At 41.0% G+C, this 16,565-nt stretch overlaps 1 protein-coding gene across 1 annotated transcript in view; it reads left to right on the top strand.

Moving 5' to 3' along the window:
* Positions 1-13,425, top strand: part of LOC147002531 (uncharacterized) — a 31,102-nt gene extending 17,677 nt beyond the window's left edge. The window contains 8 exon segments of the mRNA XM_085844163.1: positions 629-690; positions 2,836-2,882; positions 3,331-3,404; positions 4,795-4,933; positions 10,964-11,267; positions 12,216-12,335; positions 12,528-12,809; positions 13,368-13,425. Of these exon segments, the coding sequence (XP_085700289.1) occupies positions 629-690; positions 2,836-2,882; positions 3,331-3,404; positions 4,795-4,933; positions 10,964-11,267; positions 12,216-12,335; positions 12,528-12,809; positions 13,368-13,402 (1,063 nt within the window). The 3' untranslated portion in view covers positions 13,403-13,425.
* The last annotated feature ends 3,140 nt before the right edge of the window (positions 13,426-16,565 follow it).

Here is a 16,565-nt window from a genome sequence, read left to right as displayed (position 1 = left end):
TAAATTTTATTGTTCCTTGCTCTTGTTACTATCTTATTATGTTTCTAGAAATGCTTGTTTGGCATAGAAACAAGCAGACTGTGATATCAGGATTCAGTCGTGCATGAGATAAGAAGGGGCAGCTTGAACATTATGAAAGCTGTGGTGGGTTGTTTAGAGTTCCTGAAATCTATTTGATGGTCCACAAAACATCCTCTTGTGTGGTAACATCATAGTCAATGAAATATGCACAAAGTATCATGAGAGAAGTACTTTGCTGTTCCAGGGGCAAAGACTGACATTGAGTCAATAGATTAAAAAAAAAAAAAAACAAAAAACTGTCTGTAAGCTGTCGTAACAAAGGCTGAAGAGGTGCTAGTGAGTGTGCGTGTGTGCATGCATGCTTGTCTGTATCTGTGTGTGGTTTTGTTGGGCTATATTTTGTGGGCTAAATTCTTCCCTTTCTTCCACATGAAGTGAAGTTGTAAGGAAAGTGTCCCCAAATGTAATGAACTGGTTGAAGAACAAGTTAATAGTTTTTATTGATTTGTAATGTAGCATAAATTGGGAAATCGAACAACAAAGAATTCAAAGTCTTTGATTACTGTTTTATATGAAATTAAAATAACACTCTTAAAATAAACCACAGTGAGCCAAGACCACCAGGACAGCTTAAATCCATCTTGAAAAACCCTGTCCAGAATAATACAGGTAAGTTTAAGAGTAAGTACTCTATTGATTCTATCCCAATCATAAATAGAATCTTGTTCCTGCTAGAATAGAAACTAAGGAAAACAAATATGCCAATGGTAGTTATATTCTGTCTTAATTTTTAGGATTCAGAATTGTTTAAGGAATTGTTTCTAAGAAATTTCAAATTGTATCACCTGAAATATGTTTATTTATTTAAAATGAACTACTGATGTATGTAGTGTCTTTTTATAAGTAAAAAGATTTTTCACCTATTCCACAATGTAGATCCTCTCTAGTTACATAACAACAAAGAGTTGACTTTGGTATGAATTGGATTTTTACTTAACTTTTATCATTGATATATATATTACTGACTACATATTGTTGTATGTGTATCGGTGTCCATAAAATGTGGTCATGTTAAGCAAACAAAAATAGAGTATTCAATTACTTTTACTGTGTTTTGAGGACTTAATGTCATTAGGGCACTCTGGATTTTGTTTCTGTCATAGAATTTCTGAATTTCAACTTATTTGAGAATTCATACATTATCTTCTGGTTATTTTTATTTGTCTTCCATTTAATGTGAATATCCTGATACAATAAATAACTGGCTCAATTAGGAACTTTTAAAAGATTGAATGGTGCGTGAGTTTTGTAGGTAGTGCTGTGGAATGAAAACTGCCATTCTCGGTATTCTATGCAACAGCCTCCATATGGGCTACTCTGACAGCACCTTTTCCCTGTAGTTCTATTAGTTACCAAATTGATAGTGATACTTGGTTTACATGCTAAAGACATAATTTGCAGGAAAAAAACTGCCACAGTAGAAGGAAGATTGAGAAAATCCTATCATCCTATAGTGCATGGCATGGAAGGGCCCATTGGTTCAGTCTGAATATGACTCTTACAGTGGGGGAAATACCACACAGTTTATGCTTTCAGCAACTGTCACCACAGCATCTCTCACACCTACTTTGCCTTAGGAAAACACCAGCCAGAGAATAGTGTAGAGGAATCTAAATGGCTGTCTTCACATAAGCATGGGATGAAATACTATTAGTGTAATGTGGGTGAGTTTCTTTTAAGTTATTTCAGCATTAGAGTTTTCTTGTGGTGATGAGGATTGACAGAGGCCCCATACATGTGTAGCATAAGGTCCACCAGAGATCCACCTTCTCAGCCCATTTCTTGGTGGGACAAAGGCTGTGCTCTGGCCATGGGCAATGCCCAGCAGGGTACAGTGGAGTTTTACATATTGCAAAGGAAGTAAACAAGAATTGTTCATTTGTTAGATTGTTTGCTGAGCAGACTTTTTCCATACAGTGAAACCTGAGTCACTCAATGGTTTATATGCAGAAATAAATAAAAAAAAATGCTTCATATGAGGCATTACTTCCTTGGAATTGCTGCTTTATGCTTCCATGCTTCTCTCCCTGGAGTAATACTTCAGTTTGTATAGCTACTAAGGGGGTCTTTCTAGCAGCTCTTGCCATGGGAGGCAATGGAAGTTGATGCTGAGCTTCTTTGCATTGCACATGAGCTAGGGACCGGTGCTAGCACTGAGGGCCTTTAGCATCTTCCTCAGAAGATCTAGAGTAGAGTAACACACTGATCTCTCTAGAGCTTTGTCACACTTGCAGCTGGAAATCCTTTGGGAAGGGTTTTGGGTCTCCTGTATTTGGCTATGTTGCATAGTCACAGACTGAGCTTCCCTGTGCTAGGAATGGATATTCCCCCTCAGTGAAAGAGGTTCAAGTCAATACTTGGAGAAGTCCCTTTCACTTCTGTCCAAGATGAGTACGCTCACTTAGAGTTGTGCCAGCATCCCTAGGGCAGACACAGAAAGCAGCAATGGCAACACAATTCACTGTGAGATAACACTTCAGGCTAAGATGACACTTTTTGAGTCTGATAGGGCTCAGGATTGTAGGTATTTTGCACAATTTATTATAAATAGTAACTTTTGATAAAATTTTCTCTTCATATTTTAAAAATATAAGAATGTGGAAAGGAAGAGTTCTAATACATTTATTCTTACAAATCAATATTCATTTTAAAGGCTTTTCATAAATGGTGTCAAAGCATATAGGGTCACAAAAATGCTAGCCTCGGCACTGGCTACCATTGTTTAATGACAAATTTTGCCTCCCTCTTTTGTAGTTAGTGAGAAAGTTACAAGAAGAACATCACTGTGGTAAGAATGTGGTGTGCATTTTATAATATATTAATCTGTAGAAAATATAACATTCAGAACCTGACACTGTCTTTCCCTCTATGTGATACTATTTCAGCTCTTTACTTTTCTATAATCACAAGCTGAATAATTATTTATAGAGCAAACCACGTTGAAATTACTGATGATATCTCTCATGCAGCATGAAATGCTGAAAAGGATCCATAGCTAGGTCGAAGATCCAATGGATAAAGTGCTTGCTATGCATGTGTGAGAATGAGAGTTTGGATGCCCAGAATCCACATGAGGTCTGATGGTCTCATGAGCTGCTGTATGCTGGGGCCCTTATGGTGAGACTGGAGGTGGTGACAGAGAATCCCCTAAAGTTTACTGGGTAGTTAGCCTGGGGTTTTCATCCATGAACAAGAGATCCAGCCACAAATCTAAGGTTGAAAGAAGGTTGCATATTTGCATTCTATCAGCTCCCTGACAAACCTACCATTGTTGTTTCTAGGTGTTCAAAAGCTGAAGATGTCAGGCATACTTCCCGTATCAAGGTAAAATGCTTCTCTGTGAAATCAAGTTTCTTATGAATTGTCTTAATTCAGCAGTAGTCTAACTATCCCAGTTTTATATGGAAATGTGATTCAGAGAAAACCATACTGTAGATGTGGAACTTTCTATCAATTGCAAGTGAGCAATAAGTCCTTATGGGTAGTAGTGGCCCGATATGAGAATGGACTCAAAAGACATAGGGAGTGAAGACTGAGTGCAGTTCTCACATAATACAAGATGTTTGATGTTTGACAAAGTAATGTTTGCAGAAATGAATACACATTAGACAGATTTTAAAATGTGACTGTGATAATAGACCAGAATACCATTTTGTAAGTCCAGATATTTCAATGATCCTGGAATCTCCAAAGTGCCTTTACCCTCAGCAGAATGCCCATAAGTTTTATCTACCCTTGGGCACTCCTATTTCAGGATCATATATGAGAGCCTCTCTTTGGTTTCTCTCTTTCATCTGTGTTTAGACTGAGAAGAACTTGTGGATATTTAGCAATTATGTTCATCAAATTTGTCTTATGAAGAGATTAGAGCATTTTCTATTTGATTCTTATAAGGATATGCTGAAAGTTCTTCATCTAGTTAAACAATAACTGCCCTTCCCCAGTTAGCCAGCATTTCTAGAAGCAGAGAGTCAATTGCTATATACTTCCGTATAAGATCTTCTTTTTCTATTTTTGAAATATACATGCATATTCTTTGTGCCATATTCAAACACTTACAATGTTGTAGTGTTTTATTTAGATACTTCCATATTCAGTATGAGGCTACTTTATCACTATGAGATGCTGGAGTTTAGGAAACTTGTTTCTGTATAACCTGTAGCCCTAGACTGAGGTGCTGTGTGAATGATAAGTGACATTTTAATGATTTTTGAATGTGACTCAGTGGTTCAATGTGTTTCTATAAAGCAGTTCCACAGATACTATGGTAAGGACAGCAGTGGCAATTTAACTGGCATTTATTTCCAAATGGGAAAATGTGCATTTTATACCCCCCCAGCAATGGAGGAGAAAGACTGTCAAAAGAGGTTTCATCAATATTAATGATCATCTTATATAAAATGTAGAAAAATTGGCACATAATGAATTAAGCTTAGTCTCAACCGGAAGAACAATGTCCCGTTTCCCATTTCATGATTTTCTCTTAATCTAGTCTAGCCTAAATATTTTTACATCTTGATGATATCCTATCAATTTGGAAATAGATAAGCATATTAGAAGATATTTCATGTTTAATTTAATTTCATGGCTTTTTTCATGTGTCAATACCCTGTGATTACTAAGAAGTAAAGTTGATTTGAAAGCATGCACCCAAAAACAAAAGAGTTAATTTCAGAACCAAACAAAAAGTTAACTCTCTACCTTTGCATTGCCGGAAGAATCTAGCAAAACCTTACTTGGATCACAGAAGAGAATGCAAAAGGGTTTTGTGGGTTTTTGGAGTTCTGAAGTTTATGTGTGCTCTCAGGGAGAGCCAATACCTAACACTTGTGAAGAAAAAACATCCCTAATGGTAATTCCCCCTCATTTGATAAGTAACATATTTGCTTGTTATGAAGGAAAATGTTGAATGTGTGTGTCTGTGCCTTGAGTACTGCAAGTAGTGTCAGAGAAGAGAAACCTAGCCTGGAATATTCCCCTCATCTCCTTCATATCCTCACTCCTTGCCAGGCCCTGTATTAGGTAGTGCTTCCCTACCTCCCTAATGCTGTGACCCTTTCTTTAATAGAGTTCCTCATGTTGTGGTGACTCCCAACGATAAAATTGTTTTTGTTGCTACTCCATAACTGTAGGTTTGATAATGTTATCAGTTGTAATGTCCTATCAGTGTTTTCAGACGGTCTTAGGAAACTTGTGTGAGCCTGTTCTATGCACCTCCTCCAATTGGTCATGGTAGATAGGTTGAGAACCACTGTATTAAAATGTTAAGTGTTAGGAAATTAGACTATGGAAACAACAAGAAAGAAACAAAAACAATGAGCATGTTTGTAACACAGTCAGGAGAATTCATAAAATGACAGAAAGTAAATAATCCAGGCTCCTGGAAGTAGGTACAGTCAACATGAAAGCAACCAACATATTTGTGTGTCTCTTTTTAGATCGACTGACTTTAAGTGTGTGAATGCTTTGCATGTGTATTCTGTCTGTGTCCCATGTGTGTGTGCTTCCCACAGACATCAGAAGAGGTTATTTCATCCCTTGGACTTGGTGTTCCAGAATTTTGTCAGCAAACGTTTATGTATTACAAATCAAACCCAGGTACTAGGCAAGAGCAATACTTGTTAAAAATTCATCAGCCCCCTTTTCCAGCTCCTAGAGTGAATATGTTTGATATGAAAATGATTAAAAGTATCATAAGGGAAAATAAGTATTCAGTCTTAGGATATTTGTTAACTTCCTGGACCCAGGCCTCAGCCTTCACATTTTACCTATTGAAGTCCAAAGGACTAATAGGCAGGGTGTGCACAATAGGAGGCTCGGTATGCTGGGCATACCTTTAATTTATGAACTCATAAAGCAGGCAAGATGGTCTCTGTCAGGTCAAGGACACCCTCTTCGTAATTGATATGGGAAGTAGGGGAAGGCAAGGTGAATTGTGGCTATCAAATGATGACTAATAGGAGTCAGTCTTCTCCTTCCACTATTTCAGTCTCAGGTATCAAGTTCAAGCTGTTTGTCATGCTGACAAGTACCTTTATCTACTTAGTCATCTCGCTGACCGTGATTTACACATTGACTGAATTTATATAAAAAGTGTGTGTGTGTGTGTGTGTGTGTGTGTGTGTGTGTGTGAGCATGAGTGCGTGCATGTGTGTGTGTGTGTGTGTGTGTTAATAACATTACATACCTGTTGCCCAGTGCATGGGAGGTTCAGACAGAGAGAGATGTGTTCTCCAGGTTTGAATACTCAGCCACACTTTGGGAGAGGGTTTAACCTTCAGGAATATAGCCTAAGTAGCACAAGGTTGTCAGTGGTAGGTTTTCATGGTTATGACTACTTGTGGTACCAGTTCTGTGTTATTTGTTTCCTGGTCTACCACCATGTGAGAAGCAATAGAATACTACCACAAACTGGGACACACTGTTGCCTTGATGGAAGTAACTGACTGACTTTCCCATCAGACATTTTGTCACAGCAACTACAGAAGCAAGTAAAATAATAATAATAATAATAATAATAATAATAATAATAGCCCTCTTTTCTGTTTTAATCCCCATTGAGAAGTTACAAAGCAAACACAAGGGTCTGTTTGCAGATCTTACTCACACCACTTCCTCCACTACCTACTGTTAACAACTAGCTAATTATCTTAATGTAAACCCTCTAAATTCACTATTAAGAAAGGGGCAGATTAGATGTAATTATTACACCCAGTGAAATCATTAGAAACTGTAAACTTAATATTGTCAGAAAAAAAACTCAAATGTCCCTTCTTTTTAGCCTAGTTCAATTTAGTTTCCAGATTAATATTAGCTACAATATGTGATGAACCTGAGTAAATTTTGTTCTAGAAAGAACTAAGCAAGAAGGTAGAACTCAGGTAATTTTCAAACACAGAAATTCACTTGGCAATCATCTTCTAGTTCAGTGAAAAGCCGTTAGAGTTTTCAAAACTAACATTCCTACTACAAACACCTTTCCCCTGAATAGAGTTTTTATGATGATACAGAACGTGCATAACAATGGTGAAGGATATGGTAACCAGAGATTAGTTACTGTTGGCATGACATGAAGCAACCTCTTCTATAGACCAATTATTAGAATACAATCCACAATATCATTCAAGCAGTGATATATGCCAGGCACAACTTAGCCAAAGGTAGTTTCCATTCTTCAAAGAAATAAATTATGTGATTGAAATAAAAATAGATGCTATTTTCTGATACTAAACTTGCATGAAATCAAACTAACACAAGACTTCCCAGAAGCCTATGTGGCAATTGCAGTGTAGTAAGTATAAAATTAAAAAAAAAAATGGATCTGAGGTAGATAATAATAGTTCTCTATTGCATGCTAAGAGAATACTCAATGTAAGTCTTTATGAATAGGTACAGCCAGACAGGGATGACAATGACACAGGCATGTTTCAAAGATGCTAACTAGCTTGGGGCAAAGGAAAAGTCTCATGTCAATGAGAAATTCATACTTTTCTCCATTTCATTCTCATTCTAAATGGGTAACAACCAGTTTCTCTCTCTCTCTCTCTCTCTCTCTCTCTCTGTCTCTCAATTTCTCTCACCTTTATTTTAAAACTAGAATATAAATGCATAATATATATACATGTATATATACATATTTACATATACATATATATGTATAAATACATACACACATACATGGACTCATGCATGTATATATACATAAAATATACCAACCAGATGGCTCAATGGGTTCGTGAACTTGCCTTGGAAGCCTAATAAGCTGAATTTCATCCTGAAAAAAGAAAAAAGTCTGTAATCTCTGCACCCCTAAATCCAGATTGCAGGCTAAGAGAGTAGAACAGTCCTGAAACTCACAAGCTAGACAGATTAGACCATACGGAGCAGCAGAAATGGTCAGAGCCTCTTTCTAACTCTGTGGAAGTAGAGAGCCAGCTCCTGAAATTTCCCTCCAGTCTACACACACACACACACACACACACAAACACACACAAACACACACATACAGAAACACACAAGAGAGAGAGAAACAGAGAGACAGAGAGAGAGAGAGAGGGAGGGGAGAAATACACAGGCAAGCATAACACAGGCAGAGTAATAAAACACATGTATACAAACCCCTAAGATAAAAATTATTTTGAATCATGAATTTAAGTATTCTGGTAAATAAATGCTGTTAATATACACCTGTTGTGTGACTAACAATTCAGGGAAATCTCTTCAGGGTCCTCTCATTTATCTTCAGTGTTATCTTCATGGAAATGGCAGATGTCCTGGAAATTTAATTTTGAATCATATGGTCCTTTCATTCTTCTTTAATAACTGGCTCAAGCATATTTACACAATGAGGAAGGGGCTAATGAGTCCAGTAGCTCATGGTGTATGAAAACGTGCCTATGCCTGAAAATTCCACATGCTTTGCTGTATTCAAAGTCCATGATGATTCTTGGTGAATCCAGTGAACTAAATTCTAACATTTGAACAGTTTGAAGACACATAGATTGCATGCTTGCTCATCCTTTTCCTTTGATCAACAGTGCTTCTTAACTTATTTTGTTGAATCTTCTCTGTGTTATATTGTTTGATGATGCAGAGTATGTGACTTTTTCATGTAAGTATCATGAAACCTGGTACTGAAGGGCAAAAGTAGGTTGATAAGCTATGAATTTCATGGAGGTGTAAAGAGCAACAAATGTATGGATACCTTATTTGCCATGACGCATCAAATCCACTCTCAACACTCACATTTCCTAAATGTATCTGGCTGAATCAGTGAGTGCTCTGGATAGCCTATCTAAGCTAGCATTATGGAATTTGATCACTTGTTTTGTGACCAAATCCACTGGGCAAAACCCCTGCACAGCTTGGAATGAATCCCTCAGACGTTTGAAGTCACTCCTACTGTACCTAGATGATGGTTATGTTAGTTACTTTCCATGGCTGTAAAAAAGGACCATGAGAAAGACAACTTCCAGAAGAAAGGGTGCGCTTGAAGTTGGGCTCATGGTTCCATTTGGATGCACACATCACCATCATGGTTCAGGCAGCAGGCATGGTACTGAAGCACCAGCAGAATGATCACACCTTGACCCACACAGGAAAGAGAGAACTTTGTGGAAATGGCACCTGTGTACTGTAATCTTTTTTTTTTTTTTTTTTTTTTTTTTTTTTGGTTTTTCGAGACAGGGTTTCTCTGTGTAGCCCTGGCTGTCCTGGAACTCACTTTGTAGACCAGGCTGGCCTCGAACTCAGAAATCCACCTGCCTCTGCCTCCCGAGTGCTGGGATTAAAGGCGTGCGCCACCACGCCCAGCTGTACTGTAATCTTAAAGCCCATCCCAGTGACACATATCCTACAAAAAGGGCACAACTCCTAATCCTTTCCAAAATAGGTCAGCCATCTGGAGAGCAAGCAGTATATGAGGCTATGAGCCTCTGACATTCAAGCCACCACAGAGGTGCTGGATCAGGTCATTATATTCATCCTCTCTGTGTAACAACAGTCACGGTGATGCAGGATATTTGATCATGCTGTGCTTGTGATTGATTGTGTTGTTTACTCAATAAACTCTTGTCAAGTTATTGTGTGATCAGCCTTTGCACCAAAGTTTAATCCCTCTAGCTAGAATACAGACACTTCCTTAGTAAACACCCTTAATCCTAAACAATCAAGGTAACGTTAGGTTGTAGAAGGAAGCACCTTGTTTGAAAGTGATGTCTAGTTGCATGGCAGAGAAGTTGATGAATCAGAGAAAGATTTGATTAAATAGGATATGTTCAACTCTCTCAAGAAGAAAGAGGAAAGGGAAGCTACTTGAGAAGTAGTGCAGAGAGAAACAGAGAGAGGAGGCATTTTTACCCAGAGAGTTTTAGAGAAATATATTGAAGAGAGAACCAGAGAGACACAGGTGAAGGCAGAATGAACTGAGAATATGAAGGAGTCAGAAGATTAGAAAAAAATTGCGAGTTAGTTTGAGGTCAAGCAGAACAAAAAACATCAGAGGCCAAGAGAGAATCCAGACTGAATCAGTTAACATGGGGAGCAGCTTTGAGCTAGAACACCTGAGTTGAACCAGTCAGCCAGAGATGAAAAAGAACCAGAAATAACGGTATGCTTATTCAGCAGTAGGTATGAGAGGCAGAAAATATTCTAGGCCTATGCTAAGTTTCACACAGGCTAGAAGCTTCCAGGACTAGGCCTAGGTTATCACTCGGATGGAGGTAGTAAGCATCAAAGATTACAATTACACCTAGTGCATAAAAGTTACTTGAACATAGAGTTAGTAGGTGAGATTTTGGAAGGCATATATAGAATCCATACGTGGAACTCAGCAATTCCCCTCTGCTGTAGGTAGTGACATACTTTATTCATGCATTTCACAATTCAGTTTTACTGTTCTGATATCCCAGGTATCTAATGGACAACTGTGGAAGATCATTCACTGGGGAAGGTTAGTGTAGTGCAGAAGAGAGAGGTTCATTTTGTTCTCAAAGCACCTCACTGCCCTATTCACTTCATCTGGCTGGAATTCAAAATTCAGGTCATAAAGACAGGAGAGGACACATTTTGTCCTTTCTTTTTATATCTTTCCAATTTGCAGATAATGATGATGTGAGGTAGCAAAGAGCAGAAGAAAGGAAAGCATAACCCTAAGCAGGTCCCCATTTAAGATTTCTAGATACTCTGGGCCTTTGAGTCATCATGCAGAAAGGAAGCAGAGGTTGCTGAATATCAGAGAGTGTCCTTAGTGATGAAGTTGGTCTGAATACAGAAACATTTTGGGGACTATAAATTGAGATTCTGACATTAGCAGACAGGTGATAAAATGAATAAAATCAGTGAAACTTTAAATCAAAAGTAACATTGCCAATTTTCCTTATAGGTGCGAGGAAAGAAACCACCTATCTTCCTTCAAATTCCTCGGAAGCATAGAATTCGTGTGCCTGAGGTTGCAGCAGTCATTGACCCAACTCAATCCACCTGTGCTGCTGACAGCAGGGCTCCTGCTGAGGCTGAGCCAAATTCTTCCACCTGTGCTGCTGTCAATGGGGCTCCTGCTGAAGTGGAGCCAACTACTTTGCAGAGTACTCCTGAAAGTGGGGACCCTGCAGCCATTGACCCAACTCATTCCACCTGTGCTGCTGACAGCAGGGCTCCTGCTGAGGCTGAGCCAAATTCTTCCACCTGTGCTGCTGTCAATGGGGCTCCTGCTGAAGTGGAGCCAACTACTTTGCAGAGTACTCCTGAAAGTGGGGACCCTGCAGCCATTGACCCAACTCATTCCACCTGTGCTGCTGACAGCAGGGCTCCTGCTGAGGCTGAGCCAAATTCTTCCACCTGTGCTGCTGTCAATGGGGCTCCTGCTGAAGTGGAGCCAACTACTTCGAAGAGTACTCCTGAAAGTGGGGACCCAGCAGTCATTGACCCAACTCATTCCACCTGTGCTGCTGACAGCAGGGCTCCTGCTGAGGCTGAGCCAAATTCTTCCACCTGTGCTGCTGTCAATGGGGCTCCTGCTGAAGTGGAGCCAACTACTTCGCAGAGTACTCCTGAAAGTGGGGACCCTGCAGCCATTGACCCAACTCATTCCACCTGTGCTGCTGACAGCAGGGCTCCTGCTGAGGCTGAGCCAAATTCTTCCACCTGTGCTGCTGTCAATGGGGCTCCTGCTGAAGTGGAGCCAACTACTTCGAAGAGTACTCCTGAAAGTGGGGACCCTGCAGCCATTGACCCAACTCATTCCACCTGTGCTGCTGACAGCAGGGCTCCTGCTGAGGCTGAGCCAAATTCTTCCACCTGTGCTGCTGTCAATGGGGCTCCTGCTGAAGTGGAGCCAACTACTTCGCAGAGTACTCCTGAAAGTGGGGACCCTGCAGCCATAGACCCAACTCATTCCACCTGTGCTGCTGACAGCAGGGCTCCTGCTGAGGCTGAGCCAAATTCTTCCACCTGTGCTGCTGTCAATGGGGCTCCTGCTGAAGTGGAGCCAACTACTTTGCAGAGTACTCCTGAAAGTGGGGACCCTGCAGCCATTGACCCAACTCATTCCACCTGTGCTGCTGACAGCAGGGCTCCTGCTGAGGCTGAGCCAAATTCTTCCACCTGTGCTGCTGTCAATGGGGCTCCTGCTGAAGTGGAGCCAACTACTTCGCAGAGTACTCCTGAAAGTGGGGATCCTGATGATGTTTTGAAGAATCCTTCCCCAAGTCCTGCTGACTGTTCTGAATCTGATGAAAAATATGACTCAGAAACAGGTAGTGACATTGGGTTGGTTTTCATAACTGATTCAGATTTGTACATGGAGCATGCATGGGACACACCCCATTGTGACCCAGAGCCTACTCCTGGTACCTGCACTTGTTGTTCCCTAGATTCCATTGAAAGAAATGACCTGAATGTTCTGACACTGCTTCCAGCATAAGACAAGTATGCTATTCTTTCTTCAGGTGCGGAACCCATTCCTGTTCCTGAAGATATAGCCCCTGCTCAGGGTGCTGAGGTTTTTTATGATGCATTAGAGTCAGCTGATCATACTGGCCATAGCTTGTCCACTCTCCATCGTCCTGGTTTTTTTTGGGCACCAGATATGCCACTGCTGCCCGTAATGCCCTTGATGCGGTTTCGTACATTCTTGTTATCAATGATGATGTGGATGAGAAATAGAATTCAGCAAGTGTGGTATGAAGAAAATGGCCAAGGACCTCCCTCCAACAGAAACGATAAACCAGGTAAGGTAGACCACAGTAGTTGCTTAAAATAGATGAACTTTTATTTTAGATAGAAAAGTAGATCTCTTTGGTACTAATAGTCATGATTAATACATTTCATGCTATTTAAGCATTACCTAGAACCAGAAAAAATTGTTTCCTTTTCCCAACTTAATGAAAATACTTCGCATAGTGTAACAAAACCAGTTTAGACCAACACAACTGACCATGGTACTTGGTTGTCTGCCATCCTGGAATGAGGAAAATTTTTTTCAATCCGATTGAAAACCTTGTGTTTTTTGAATGGCTAAGCAGAGAAATCTTCCTGTTAAACATTAGGGTCTATTTATCTCTGCTCTTCTGAACTCTGACTTGTGAGGATAGTATCAGCCTGGAAACAAACATTCCAAAGGAAGCAACAGCTGAGAATAAAATTAACAAAACAAGCCTCCACCTTCTCACTGTTTCTCATTACAGTGATCCTGATGATAATGACACTGATGCTGCTGCTGTTGCTCCTGACAATGCCACCAATGATGTGCCTGATGATACTATTGATAATTCTTGCTTTTCTTCTAGATGCCGCTGGAGCTGAACACTCCAACACACACTGACATATTCAGACAAAGGCTGTGAGGAAAAGGTTTATTTTATATATATATATGTAAATATATAATTTTATGTATAAATAAAATATTTTCTCTGATAGAAGACTGAAGTCAAAAATTATTGTTTTATTGGAGTCTCAGTTGTGCCATGTGATGTTTACTAGAAAAATATTTTTTTATTTATTTTTTATTTTTTACTTGTTTACTTCCCATCCGGCTCACTGCTCCCTCCCAGTCAGTCTCTCCCACAATCCTTGTCCCTTCTTACCCTCCCCTAGTCCTCTTGAGTGGGTGGGGGCTGCCTGGTCATCTCCAACACTGGAACATGAAATCTCTGTGAGGCTAGGGGTTTCCACTCCCACTGAGTCCAGTCAGGGCCGTCCAGCTAGAACAGCATATCCCGCATTCAGGCGACAACCTTTGAAATAGCCCCTGCTCCAGGTTTTTTTTTTTTGGGGGGGGGCACATAAAGACCAAGCTGCACATCTGCTACCTATGTGCATGTAGACTTAGAGCTAGAACCTGTATTATCTTTAGTTGATGGTTCAGTATCTGAGAACCCAAAGGGTCTATGTTAGTTTGTGGGTTAAAGGGTGGCCTACATCTGGCTCAGGGCTTGGGCCACTGGGTGAGGTGGGATGCAAGCAAGCAGTTTTGACTGTGTGTAACCCATGCTGATGCCAGGAGAGCGTCAGGTTGTGGAAAGCACTAGGACCCTTCTCCAAGGGTCGGGGAGCACAGCCTGAGCTTCCTGCAGACCTGCCAGAGATGGCTCTGAGTTCCTGGCCTGCAGAGAGTTGAGGACAACAGGTTCTCAGGCTCTTGGACATTCCAGATGCCACTGGATGCCTCAGAAGAGCTGAGACTGGAGTGGGGGCCTGAGGGCTGGATCTAGCCCAGGGCTGAAGGGAAAAGGGGGAGGAGGTGAGCTCCAGCTGGGTCTCCCTCTGGGAAGTGAGTCTTTGGCTTGCCTGGCAGGCAGCATGGCTTGGTGGAAACTGTGGCTGGGAGCACAGAGAGGCCTTCTGTGGGAGCTTAGACTTGGCTCTTTAGAGGAAGACCTGCTGTGTTGTTCACCATGGAGGATTCCGATGAGAAGAAGCACTCCATTTTTTTATTAGATATTTTATTTATTTACATTTCAAATGCTTTCCCCTTTCCTAGTTTCCTCCCTGGAAATTCCTTATCATCCCCTCCCCCTGCTCCCCAACCCATTCACTGCCACTTCCTGGCTCTGGCTATACTATACCTATACTGGGTCATAGAATCTTCCCAAGACCAAGGGACTGTCCTCCCATTGATGAATGACTAGGCCATCCTCTGCTACATATGCAGCTAGAGACACAAGTCCCACCATGTGTTTTCTTTGATTGGTGGTTTAGTCCCAAGGAGCTCTGGGGGTGCTGGTTAGTTTATGTTGTTCCTCCTGTAGAGCTACAGACCCCTTTAGCTCCTTGGGTACTTTCTCTAGCTCCTTCATTGGTGGCCCTGTGTTCCATCCAATGAGTGACTGTGAGCATCCACTTCTGTATTTGTCAGTCACTGGCAGAGCCTCCCAGGAGACACCTATATTAGGCTCCTGTCAGCAAAATCTTGGCAACTGCAATAGTGTCTTGGTTTGGTGGTTGTTCATGAGGTGGATCCCTACGCGGGCCAGTCTCTGAATGGTGCTTCCTTCAGTCTCTGCTCTGAACTTTGTCTCTGTAACTCCTTCCATGGGTAATTTGTTCCCCCAGCTAAGAAGGATCGAAGTATCTACACTTTGGTCTTCCTTCTTCTTGAGCTTCATGTGTTTTGCAAATTGTATTTTGGGTATTCTGACTTTCTGGGATAATATCCACTTATACAAATTGAAAAGGAAGAGGTCAAAATATCACTATCTGCAGATGATATGATAGTATATATAAGTGACCCCAAAAATTCCACCAGAGAACTCCTAAACTTGATAAACAGCTTCAGTGAAGTAGCTGGATATAAAATTAGACAAGTCAATGGCCTTTCTCTACACAAAGGATAAACAGGCTGAGAAAGAAATTAGGGAAACAACACCCTTCTCAATAGTCACAAATAATATAAAATACCTTGGCGTGACTCTATCTAAGTAAGTGAAAGATCTGTATGATAAGAACTGTCTCTGTATGATAAGAACAAGTCTCTGAAGAAAAAATTAAAGAAGATCTCAGAAGATGGAAAGATCTCCCATGCCCATGGATAGGCAGGATCTGTTGGGAGCTATGTCTTGATCTCCGATTGTCTTGATCTCTATTGTCTTGATCTCCGACTTGGGCCTTGCCCCCCAAGAAGAAAAGGGGGTCAAAAGCAGGCCACCAACGCACTGTTCTAAGAACAACCACAGAATGTTCGAGCCCTAAATCAGCGCCAGATGTCCTGACCACAAGATGATACCACCCTGATACCACCAAGTTCCTGCTTCCCTGTGTAGTTGCCAAAAGAAAAATTTCCTCTGTCCCATCCCTCCTGCTGAGAATTACTTCCTCTTTTGCTTGTGCATTTCCACTGCCCCATCCCTCCTGCTGAGAAGTACTTCCTCCTTTGCTTGTGCATTTCCGCTGCCCCAGTCCTCCTGCTGAGAAGTATTTCCCCTTTTGCTTGTGCATTTAAGCCTTGAGCCTTGCTGAATACAGAGACACCTTGATGCTACTCAGACTGCTTCCATGTCGTTCTTGCACTTGGTGTCTGTCTCTCCCTCCCCCCATTTGGTTCTTAGGAGAAGGTCCCCTTGAGACCCTCGAATAACTGGACCTGCTGGACAGATCAAGTGGCGCCCAAGCAAGGAACCTTGTCCAAAGGTGAGGTTGTGACATCATCATCCAAATGATACATTGGGTTTCAGAGTGCCTGCAAATGTACTGTCATCTTCAGAGAAAGAAATTTAAACTCTTTGGTCTAGGACTCAAGGACAGAATCCATAATTTCATGACTTCCTATCAAGACTGTTCTCATCTTGTACAAGTTCCTGCCCAAACAAATCACCTACATTTTTCTGGAACCTCCTGCTCATTTGTGTCTGTCTGTCAATGCAGCATTGGGTCTACCTCTCTACCCTTTGTTGCTGTTGTTACATTTATTCTCTCCTACACAGAATGCTACAAATACTTTTGTAAAAGCTGGACATTGGAAGGTTTCATTGGAAGCTTCACATCCTGCT

This window comes from Mus caroli, unplaced genomic scaffold, assembly GCF_978045245.1.
Source record: "Mus caroli unplaced genomic scaffold, Mus_caroli_1 scaffold_10, whole genome shotgun sequence".
Taxonomy (NCBI): Eukaryota; Metazoa; Chordata; class Mammalia; order Rodentia; family Muridae; genus Mus; species Mus caroli.
The sequence above is the reverse complement of the archived record's forward strand: the minus strand, read 5'-3'. Positions and strand labels throughout refer to the sequence as shown.